This window comes from Grampus griseus (genome assembly GCF_964374135.1).
Source record: "Grampus griseus genome assembly, chromosome: 12".
Taxonomy (NCBI): Eukaryota; Metazoa; Chordata; class Mammalia; order Artiodactyla; family Delphinidae; genus Grampus; species Grampus griseus.
In genome coordinates this window covers 22,776,619-22,788,913 of record NC_139006.1, presented here as the reverse complement: position 1 = coordinate 22,788,913, position 12,295 = coordinate 22,776,619, and the positions used below count along the sequence as shown (strand labels likewise).

General features: G+C 40.0%; 1 protein-coding gene across 1 annotated transcript in view; it reads right to left on the bottom strand.

The window, feature by feature from the left end:
- Positions 1 to 967: 967 nt before the first annotated feature.
- HORMAD2 (HORMA domain containing 2) overlaps positions 968 to 12,295 on the bottom strand; it is a gene marked incomplete at both ends in the record, with an annotated part of 67,956 nt that continues 56,628 nt past the window's right edge. The window contains 2 exon segments of the mRNA XM_082667609.1: positions 968 to 990; positions 993 to 1,071. Coding sequence (XP_082523735.1) covers positions 968 to 990; positions 993 to 1,071 — 102 coding nt within the window.

Below are 12,295 nucleotides of genomic sequence, written 5' to 3'. Positions count from 1 at the left end.
ATTTTAACAAGCACTCCAGGTACTGATGTCCTTTCTACACTGATCTGAATGAAGAAAAAAAAGATGAGCCAAAAAATACCTCGTATTTTGGCTTTATTTAACCAGAAAGCACACACACTTATAACATTTAACTTATTGGTCCTATCCATTTAAACAAAATTATTAAATTTCATGTTATATAAATAATAAAAATAATACTTCATCATTTATTATTCATCTGATACTAATCATTAAGTCTATCAAAATTCTTCCAGAATAAGGAGAGGACTAGTAGCATCATCTGCAGGTTACAGACTGATAAACTGAAGTTTTGGGGGAAGCATTTAACATCGGCCTTCAGAAGGGAGCCAGGCTCCTGCACTGCAGCTAGTCCTGTCTCGGGCTGGCCAACAGAACAGGGTGGAGGACCAGCTTTGAGGAACTCTACAGGGAGAGTACGTTTTGGTCCAGCACTTAGCTGATCAACCTCGTGATTGAAGTTAACACAAAAATCACACCTGGATAAACACCACCACACACATGCTATGCAATTTTGTGGGAGTTTTAATAAAGCTAAAGAGGGATTCTAGCACACAGGTTACAACAAGTTAAAATGCTTCACAGTAGTCTAAGTACCTGGGAAGTTTAATTATGCAAAGAAAACCCTCTTTCCTTTGAGAACAACAGCTTATTTCTTTTCAAAATAGCTGCTGTGGTTCTTCTACAAATATAAAGGGTGTCTCATCTCTAACTCAGCCTTGAAGTAATGCTGTCCCAAAGCAGCCCTGGTGACCTTGTTTCCATGTGGCAAAGTGAACCCATGTCCTACCCAGTAATTTAGCACTTAGTAAACTGACTCAAAAAGTTGAGCAGCAAATTTAGTAAAAGGTTTTGGTGATAGGAACTTACTTTCCTACTAAGACACTTCATGCATATTTGTTGCAAAATAAACTTATTTTAGAATAAAAGTAGCAAAGGCATCTAACTTTCATTTTCTGTCAGGGATGAAGACTTCACTGGTTGGCTGACCTTCCTCTTCTTCCTGGAGCTCTCAGAACTTTGCTGACTGTACACAAAATTCATTCTTTGAATCTGTGAGAATCATCAGAGATAGGCACAGTTCAGCAGAGATTTTGACATCTTCACAAGGCATATACAAGACAGGTAGACCAAGTATTAATCCCTCTTGCTGCATAACCAATCTAAACCTGCTTTCCTGTGGGCTGGTTTAGCCCTGCACAGAGGCCCTGCTGCCAGTATCAGAGTCTGGAATTCAAAGTTTCAGGAGCTGAGGCCCCTGGATGCAGCCAGTTTCAGGGACAATTTCTTGGCTCTCTTTAGTGAATTCAGCACATCCAGCTCTTGAGAGAAGAGTTGTCAAGGTGTGGGGCCAACAAGGGGCAATTAAGGGTCAGGAGAGATCTAGGGCACTGGCTGGTTTAGAGGCAAATAGAATTGAAGTCCCTTTTCAGTTAGCAGAAACATACAGCCTTATTATTTTTTTAATCGTAGGTTCAGATTAATGAATTAGGAAGCACCATGGCCCTTCTTCCTGCTTGATGAGACTTATATGTTATTGATTTAAGACAAGTTGATTAGTGAATCGTCATAGACATATATTTCTCCATTGGACTCAACTTTGGTAAAGATTTTAGAATTTATATTTGCTTAACTGAGTGAACAACCAGATGTCGGACAATCCCTAATGCCTGGAATTCCAAGAAACACATGGAGGGCATTTTTATATTTTCCAGCCACTAGATGGGAGGAAAGGTTTTTCCATGTTCTCTGTTCTTTCTTTGGAGGAAAATGGAATAAGATATATATTTTTAAGCAAGACTTAGAATATCTAGTAGAGGTTCCAACATTATTCTTTTTTTATTTTGTTATAGATACAGGTTATTATTATTGACATGTTTTTACTACAAAATAGTGGAAATGTCATTAAAGCATTTAAGTACCATGTAGAACCAAAGATTGGGTCTACAAATGGCTAATTTAATCACTAACTTTTCGTTTTAGAAAGTAGTTGAATTTCTGATCTCAGAAACCACAAATTCCCTTTGGCTTAAACCAAGACATTGACTATATAGAGCAGTAAAACTCTGAGAATATAAGTAGAGCTGCTTTTCAAGTAACTGGTTTGCTTAGATATGCAAAGTTTGAAATGGTCTGCTCTAAAGGAAAGGAAATAGCAACATAAAAACCCAAAGCACAAAAACCAACTTCTGCATCTAGGAGATGAATTTTTTACAGTGTAGCTGTAAGAAAAAGTACTTGGTAAAATTCAGCTTTTTAAAAAATGTTGCTTGGGCATGCTTTCTATTCAAATGAAATTATCCTCACTTCTATCAAGTCTGGATACACTGGGAAGAAAACAAGATGGGTGTACAAGTTGGTCTGATGGTTTAATAGTGTTTTTCTCTTTTTCTTCTTTGCTCAAAAGTAAACCAGAGTTTTATTACAAGTTTTAGAGCTGTAATTTTATTACAGTGAGTTCATCAGAACATCTTTAATAATGTATACAATCTCAGGGCAACCAGTGAGGTCTGGGAAGTCTCACTGGTTTATAGAAAACTAGTGGGTTCGAAAGCAAGTGTGTGATCAGTCAGGGGATACTTCCTAACATAGATCAATAGTCCATATTCTGAACTATATAAACCAACAAATTTATCCATAGAAAGCAACATGTTTTTGAGAAACATTTTTCAGGTGTGTTCTAACTGGCTGAGTTGGCACCTTTGATGCCAAAGCCACCCAGGCAAGCATTCCCCTGGAGGTGTCCAAGTTAAAAACCTGGGAGTTGAGGGAGACCTTCAAGATGGCGGAGGAGTAAGATGTGGAGATCACCTTCCTCCCCACAAATACATCAGAAATACATCTACATGTGGAACAACTCCTACAGAACACCTACTGAACACTGGCAGAAGACCTCAGACTTCCCAAAAGGCAAGAAACTCTCCACGTACCTGGCCATGTGGCTGACAGGGTCTTGGTACTCTGGCTGGGTGTCAGGCCTGTGCCTCTGAGGTAGGAGAGCCGAGTTCAGGACATTGGTCCACCAGAGACCTTCCAGCTCCACGTAATATCAAATGGCGAAAGCTCTCCCAGAGATCTCCATCTCAACGTTAAGACCCAGCTCCACTCAACAGCCAGCAAGCTACAGGGCTGGACACCCTATGCCAAACAACTAGCAAGACAGGAACACAACTCCACCCATCAGCAGAGAGGCTCCCTAAAATCATAATAAGGTCACAGACACCCCAAAACACACCACCGGACGCAGTCCTGCCCACCAGAAAGACAAGATCCAGCCTCATCCACCAGAACACAGGCACTAGTCCCCTCCACCAGGAAGCCTACACAACCCACTGAACCAACCTTAGCCACTGGGGGCAGACACCAAAAACAACAGGAACTACAAACCTGCAGCCTGCGAAAAGGAGACCCCAAACACAGTAAGTTAAGCAAAATGATAAGACAGAGAAACACACAGCAGATGAAGGAGCAAGGTAAAACTGCAGAAATACAAAGGATCATGAGAGATTACTACAAGCAACTATATGCCAATAAAATGGACAACCTGTAAGAAATGGACAAATTCTTAGAAAACCACAACCTTCTAAGACTGAACCAGGAAGAAACAAAATATAAACAGACCAATCACAAGCACTGAAATTGAGACTGTGATTAAAAATCTTCCAACAAACAAAAGCCCAGGACTAGATGGCTTCACAGGCGAATTCTGTCAAACATTTAGAGAAGAGCTAACACCTATCCTTCTTAAACTCTTCCAAAATATAGCAGAGGGAGGAACACTCCCAAACTCATTCTATGAGGCCACCATCACCCTGATACGAAAACCAGACAAAGATGTCACAAAGGAAGAAAACTACAGGCCAATATCACTGATGAACATAGATGCAAAAATCCTCAACAAAACACTAGCAAACAGAATCCAACAGCACATTAAAAGGATCATACACCATGATCAAGTGGGATTTATCCCAGGAATGCAAGGATTCTTCAATATATGCAAATCAATCAATGTGATAAACCATATTAACAAATTGAAGGAGAAAAACCATATCATCATCCCAATAGATGCAGAAAAAGCTGTTGACAAAATTCAACACCCATTTATGATAAAAAACCCTCCAGAAAGTAGGCGTAGAGGGAAGTTACCTGAACATAATAAAGGGCATATGTGAGAAACCCACAGCCAACATCATTCTCAATGGTGAAAAACTGAAGCCATTTCCTCTAAGATCAGGAACAAGACAAGGTTGTCCACTCTTACCACAATTACTCAACATAGTTTTGGAAGTTTTAGCCACAGCAATCAGAGAAGAAGAAGAAATAAAAGGAATCCAAATCGGAAAAGAAGCAGTAAAACTGTCACTGTTTGCAGATGACGTGATACTATACATAGAGAATCCTAAAGATGCTACCAGAAAACTACTAGAGCTAATCAATGAATTTGGTAAAGTAGCAGGATACAAAATTAATGCACAGAAATCTCTTGCATTTCTATACACTAATGATGAAAAATCTGAAAGAGGAATTAAGGAAACACTCCCATTTACCATTGCAACAAAAAGAATAAAATACCTAGGAATAAACCTACCTAAGGAGACAAAAGACCTGTATGCAGAAAACTATAAGACACCGATGAAAGAAATTAAAGATGATACAAACAGATGGAGAGATATACCATGTTCTTGGATTGGAAAAATCAACATTGTGAAAATGACTATACTACCCAAAGCAATCTACAGATTCAATGCAATCCCTATCAAACTACCACTGGCATTTTTCACAGAACTAGAACAAAAAATTTCACAATTTGTATGGAAACACAAAAGACCCCGAATAGCCAAAGCAATCTTGAGAAAGAAAAACAGAGCTGGAGGAATCAGACTCCCTGACTTCAGACTATGCTACAAAGCTACAGTAATCAAGACAATATGGTACTGGCACAAAAACATAAATATAGATCAATGGAACAGGATAGAAAGCCCAGAGATAACCCCACGCACATATGGTCACCTTGTCTTTGATAAAGGAGGCAAGAATATACAATGGAGAAAAGACAGCCTCTTCAATAAGTGGTGCTGGGAAAACTGGACAGCTACATGTAAGAGAATGAAATTAGAACACTCCCTAACACCATACACAAAAATAAACTCAAAATGGATTAAAGACCTAAATGTAAGGCCAGACACTATCAAACTCTTAGAGGAAAACATAGGCAGAACACTCTATGACATAAATCACAGCAAGATCCTTTTTGACCCACCTCCTAGAGAAATGGAAATAAAAACAAAATAAACAAATGGGACCTAATGAAACTTCAAAGCTTCCTCACAGCAAAGGAAACTATAAACAACATGAAAAGACAACCCTTAGAATGGGAGAAACTATTTGCAAATGAAGCAATGACAAAGGATTAATCTTCAAAATATACAAGCAGCTCATGCAGCTCAGTATCAAAAAAACAAACAACCCAATCCAAAAATGGGCAGAAGATCTAAACAGACATTTCTCCAAAGAAGATATACAGATTGCCAACAAACACATGAAAGGATGCTCAACATCACTAATCATTAGAGAAATGCAAATGAGGTATCACCTCACACTGGTCAGAATAGCTATCATCAAAAAATCTACAAACAATAAATGCTGGAAAGGGTGTGGAGAAAAGGGAACCCTCTTGCACTGTTGGTGGGAATGTAAATTGATACAGCCACTATGGAGAACAGTATGCAGGTTCCTCAAAAAACTAAAAAATAGAACTACCATATGACCCAGCAGTCCTACTACTGGGCATATACCCTGAGAAAACCATAATTCAAAAAGAGTCATGTACCACAATATTCATTGCAGCTCTATTTACAATAACCAGGACATGGAAGCAACCTAAGTGTCCATCGACAGATGAATGGATAAAGAAGATGTGGCACATATATACAATGGAATATTACTCAGCCATAAAAAGAAACGAAATTGAGTTATTTGTAGTGAGGTGGATGGACCTAGAGACTGTCATACAGAGTGAAGTAAGCCAGATAGAGAAAAATAAATACCATATGCTAACACATATATATGGAATTTAAAAAAAAAAAAATGGGGCTTCCCTGGTGGCACAGTGGTTGAGAGTCCGCCTGCCGATGCAGGGGACACGGGTTCGTGCCCCGGTCCGGGAGGATCCCACATGACGTGGAGCGGCTGGGCCCGTGAGCCATGGCCGCTGAGCCTGCGCATCCGGAGGCTGTGCTCTGCAACGGGAGAGGCCACAGCAGTGTGAGGCCCGCGTACAGGAAAAAAAAAAAAAAAAAAAAAATCCCTGCCCTGTAGATTTTACAATCTGGCCATGTTACTTTTTCGCTTAATGATTTCCAATGGCATCTCACTACTTTTAGGACAAAGTCCAAAGTTCCTGCCTTGGCTTTTCATACACCATCAGTGGTTCTTTACACTTCTAGGGAAGGAGAGGGGTCACAGATTGGCTATAAAACCCTGATGAAAGCTCTGCAGTCATTCCTTAGAAAATTGCTCCCACTCCCACTCCCACACTCATCCACTGTGATGGGCCGTTTGAGGGGCTCCTACCCCCCGAATACCTCCCAATTAGAGCCACCCCCCCTCAGGGCCTGGCTGTGCCCAGCAGACCAGCCTCATCTCCTCTACTCTGCCTCTCGCTCTCTGCCCTCTCAGTTTTCTCATACCTTGCTTCGTCTTGATTCTGGACCTTTGCACATGATATTCCTTCTGTTGAAAAAGCTCTTTCCCCTACACCAGCCCTCTTTTTGCCTAATAAATTCCTACTCATTCTTCAGATCTCAGCTGAAAAATTATTTCCTTAAAGAAACTTTCCTTCCCCTATTCCAATTAAGTTAGGTACCCCAGTCATATGCTGTTAATAGAGTTCCAAGACATCAGGGACATGCCTGTATTGGTCACAACTTACATTAGAAGGGGCTTAATACATTTTTTTTAATGGATGAATGAATGAATGAATGAATCTGTCTTCAAAGAGCACTCTGCCTGCTGTATAGAAAGGTATTGGAGGCATCAAATGGATGCAGGGTGATGAGTCATGCTACTGTAGTAGCCAGATAATAACTTGGATACCAGTGCAGATGGAGAGAAGTCAACAGTGAAATATTTAGAAGGTAGAGTCAGAAGGATGATCAACTGGATACAGTGGTAAAGCTGAGGTAGGTGGGTCAATAATGTCTCTTGGTTTCTGGTTTAGCTAACTTAATGGATGGAGGGACTGTTGTCTCAGGCAGAGAACAATGAGAGTTTTGAACCTGCTGTGTTTGGAGTACCTGAGAAACCCCAAGTAGACGTATTGAATCGGCAGCTATATGTGGAAATCTGGAGCTCAGGACAAAAGTCTGGGTTGGACACGTAAATTTAAGAGTCATCAGCATATGGAGGCTAATTAATGCCATGGGTGTGGAAGAGATTGCTTATTGAGAGATCAGAGCGTGAGAAAGGAAAGGGGCCAGGACATAGCCGTAAGGAACTCCAATAGTTAGAGATCAGGTGGAAGATGAGCCAACAAAGAAGGTTGAGAAAGAGAGAGAGAAAAGAAGTCTAGCAGACTGTCCTACAAAGAAAGCCAAGAGAAGAGAGTTTTAAGAAGGAGTAGAGAAAATAAAAGAGGTGAGGGTGGTGGTCAGTAGTGTCAGGTATTGCTGAGAGGTCAAGATAAGGAGTGAAATATGTCTACTTGATTTAGCCACATGGAGGTTACTAGGGGCATTGGATTGTTCAGGGCAGAAGTCACCTTGAAGTCATTGAAGAATGCATAAAAAATTAAAGAAATTGAGACAGCAAGTATGCAAAGTTTTATCAAAATCAAGAGGGAGTGACCAGCTCAGCCTGGGGAATTTAGAGAAGCATCCTTAGCAGAAGAGGGATGTTGAGCTGGGTCTTGAAGAACGAGTAGGAGTTCACCGTACTGGAGATGGGGGTGGATAGGAGAGATCCTTCTAGGTGGAAGGTTCATTCAGCATGTTTAAAGACACTAAGGCATAAAAAGACACAGAAGGTATATGGGACAGTGAGAAATGTCCCTTCATTAGATTGGCTCTTAGGGTGAGGTGTTATATATCCGACACACTCCTGTTAAAAATATAAATTCCCCTGGAATTATTACTCAATATGATGTTAGTGTAAATTAACTTATCAAATGTCTCTAAGTGGCAGCCTGCTGAAAGCAGGGCCTCACAGGCTTTGGGAAGAAGATAGATAAGTATCAATATAGAAAAAGCAGTTCAGGGCAGTGTGCTTTGCTTTAGGAGGTAGATCTGTGTGGCGGACCAAGGGGTGGGCAGCCCCAGACACCCAGGAAATATTGTGAGTACTTCTGTGCCTGGGGTGAGAGTGCAGTGAATTTTGCTTACTTCAAAATTGTCAGGTCAGGTATGGCAAAATGTTTTTCTTTAGAAAGAAGTTCCTAGATCAAGGAAATTTATGGTTCAGAGAGGGTCTGTGCCCCTGTAAGTTATAGCAGTGATGTTAGTTTTGAATCCTTTCCCTTAACATTTATCTTTTTTGTACAATGAAAGGTAGATCAACAGCAATTATAAAATAAATGCTATTAGCATAAATGGAGCTCGTGTTAACATTGAGATGAATGAGCAGTAAGAAACCAAATACCTAAAGAGAATGCTTACCTCCAATTCCAGTAGAGCTGTGAACTCTCTGATATGTTGGGAAGTGTCTCATGTTTTACTGAGATTTATGAAGAGTTTGCCCATTAACTTACTTTCTTGATTTTCTGTAGTTTATGCCCAGGGTTCTGGACCATGTTTATCTCTATTTGGGAGGTAAATATGTATTCTCCTTAGCGTCGTAATTACATATTTCCATTAATCTCTAAAAGTTATTATATCGGTTCTGCCTTCCTCTGTATTTTCTAAGGCATCATATGGCTTTAAAGTTCTATAATTAATTCAGTTATTCAACAAATGTTTTTGAGCATCTTCTCTGTGTCCTTCATTGTGCTGAGCACTAAAGACACAAAGCTGATCAAGACATACTTCAAGTCCTTAAAGAGATTATGGTGGGGAAACAAACTGGCTACAGATGAAATGATAGAGTCACGTATAGGGTACAGTAAAGGTTCCAAAAAGATCTTATCAGCTCTTCCTGGGGAGGCCTGGCAAGGCTTCAAAGGGGATGTGAAACTTGAACTAAGTACTGCAAGATGAGCAGACATTCACCAGGCAAATGGCATTAGGGACTGATCTTGCAGAGAGAACATTCTAGACAAAAGCACAGGGACGGAGATATAAAGCAGAATACTCCTGGAGAATTGGGAATTGTTCAGTGGGACTAACAGGAAGGGCATAGGGTGGTGGGCTGGGTTCAGACAATGTCATTCTCCGAAGTTTGGACTTTGTACTATAGTGGAGTGCCGCTGAAGAGTTCTAAGAGCAGATTTGTTTTAGAAAAGTCCCTATGGCAGCATTGTGAGGGGTGAGCTGGGGAGGAGTGTGACAAGAAGCAATGAGGCTACTTCAAGCAAGAACAAGAGCAGCAGTGAGGTTAGACAGGAGAGGGCTAAAGCGGCAGAGGTCCGAAGAGAGAGAGAATGAAGGCCTGAACCTGAACCCTAACATATCTTTGCCATCCATTGTAATGGGCACAGAGGTGGCAAAAGAAAGAAAGGAGTAAAAAATGACAAGAATTACCCAGGTAATGCCATTGACAAAGATGGGAAACAGAGGAAGCTAAGGGGGTAGGTGGTAGAAACAAGGTGGGGAGGATGGATGGAGAAATAACTGACTCTGTTTTCAAGATTCTGAATTGGAGGTGAGATATCCAAATGAAGATGTCCACCAAGGCACTGACTATGTGACCTGGAGCTCAGGATGGAAGACACTGCCTCAGGAGCACGCGTAGAAAGTGTATTCACTTTGGAGAAAAGACGGACTATTACTTGAGGTCTGCAGGAGGGTGGTAAAAGTGGATATAGATACAGGTACATCTTTAAATAGGGGGGCAGGAAGTTGAATGATCTATACCTGATGGCCTTAATTATTTCTATGAAGTAGAGTTTAGGTCATCTGTTTAGAAAGGGAGTGAATTGTCATGGGTGGCACTTAAGACACTTACGTGATAAAAGTATGGACAATGGGAAAGGAGCCAATAATGCACTTTCAAAACTAATAGTTATTGCTTAGAATCCAGATAACTTTAAGATATATCACCTTCAAATTAAAATATTTAAGTTTGACATATTAAAATTTTTGCTCTTCTTTTTACAAACATTTGAAGGCTTACAACAGACTGTGCTAAGAACATCACAAATGTTATGTCATTTATTCCTTGCAATAACTATGTGGACAGGGAGGGGTTTTTTATTCCTCTTCTACAGATTTAGAAACTGAAGCTCAGAGAAGTGAAATGACTTGTCCAGTTCACACATTTAGTAAGTAGAAGTCTTGAACACAGGTCTCCTGACTTCAAATTTAGTGCTCCTTATAATTTGCTTTCAACCCAAAGGGGTAAACAAAGGTAGGAAATTGCAGGAGAGGCTGTCAGGACTCTATGTAGGGTTCTTGGGCTTCTATCTGCGGTTGACCATTATTGGGCATAGCCTACTGCGACCTCAAACTAAAGCCAAAACTGAGTTCATTCATTTTCTTTTGTAACCAATTTTTCCTCATGACTTTTCAATTTCTGTTAATCACCATTTCCCAGTAATCAAAGGTGGAAAACACAGTCACCCTAGATTCCTCTCTCATTTCCTAATGCCTACACAGAGTTCTTGTAATGAGTAAATGAAATAGCACAGATAGAGCACCTGGTACATCTCATATGTGCGAGTCATTTAGTGACTGGTGGCTGTTATCATCTCTACTACCACAGGTATCCCTACTCCAGCCAAACTGGATCCTTGTGGTTTGAAAGGCTGAAAAATGGGCCACCAAAAGATTGTGCATGTCGTAGTCCCTGGAGCCTGTGAATGTTACCTTATTTGGCATAAAAGGCACGGGGTTGGGGGGGCAGTCTTTGCAGATGTGATTAAGGATCTTGAGATGAAGAGATTTTCCTGGATTATCCAGGCAGACCCTACATATAAGCACATATATTTTTATAAGAGGGAAGCAGAGGGAGATTCGAACACTGACAGAAAAGAAGACAGTGTGACTGCTGAGGCAGAAACTGGAGTGATGTGGCCACAAGCCAAGGAACGCCAGCAGCCACCAGATGCTGGAAAAAGCAAAGAACTGACTCTCCCCTAGAGCTTTAGAGGGGGTGTGGCTTGATTTCAGCCCAGTGACACTGATTTTGGACTTCTGGCCTCTAGTGAGAGAAAACATTCCTGATGTTTTAAGCCAGTAAATTTGTGGTAATTTGTTACAGCAGCCCTAGGAAACTAATACAGTTATTCCCCAAACACACCTCATTCTTTTCCCTCTTCTCTATTTCCTCCACATTTTAGAATACAGAAATCTTCTATTACTTGCTCTCTTAAATTTTGAATAATTCCTTCAAGATCAATCTCTAAAAGTATTTCATCCACAGAGCCTTTCCTGTTTCTTTAATCTAATATGAGCTTTCTTTCTTGAGCGAGTACCCACAGCCCATTTTTTGTAATTAAGTTTTCCTGACAGCATTAATATTTGTAAACAATTTGCCCTTTACCTTGGACAGGGTTTTCTGTTCTTTAGGAATTCATTTGTATTAATATTATGATCTTTAGACTCTCTGCAATGCTTTACGTGTGTCTCACATCAGTAATTCTTTTGCTACCTACCTCTACTACCTACAAAAGTATTCAATTACATGGTTATTCACATAGCCTAAAGCTGCACTGTCTATTATGGTAGCCATTAGCCATACATGACCATTTAAATTTAAATTAATCAAAATTAAATAAAATTTAGAATTCAGTTTAGTCAGTTGCTTTAGTCACATTTCAAGTGTTCAAAAGTCACATGTGGGTGCTCAGTTCAAGTGCTGAATAAATAACCACATATCAGACATCACAGATATAGAACATTGTCATCGTCACAGAAGTTCTACTGGACAGAACTGCTTTACAGAGGCAATCTATATAATGCAAGCAAACAAGTTTCCTAGGGACCATGGTGATAATAGGAATACAGAAATTAGAAATAAATTTTCCTCAAAATGCAAAGACTTGTTATTGTAAAAATGTCACAATTTTCCCAAGATAATTTTATCAAACCAATGCAATCCCCATCAATATCCCAATAATATGTCTTTTGGAACTTATTAAGATGATTCTAGTAGTTGTCTAGAAGTGAAAATACACAGGAAAATCTCT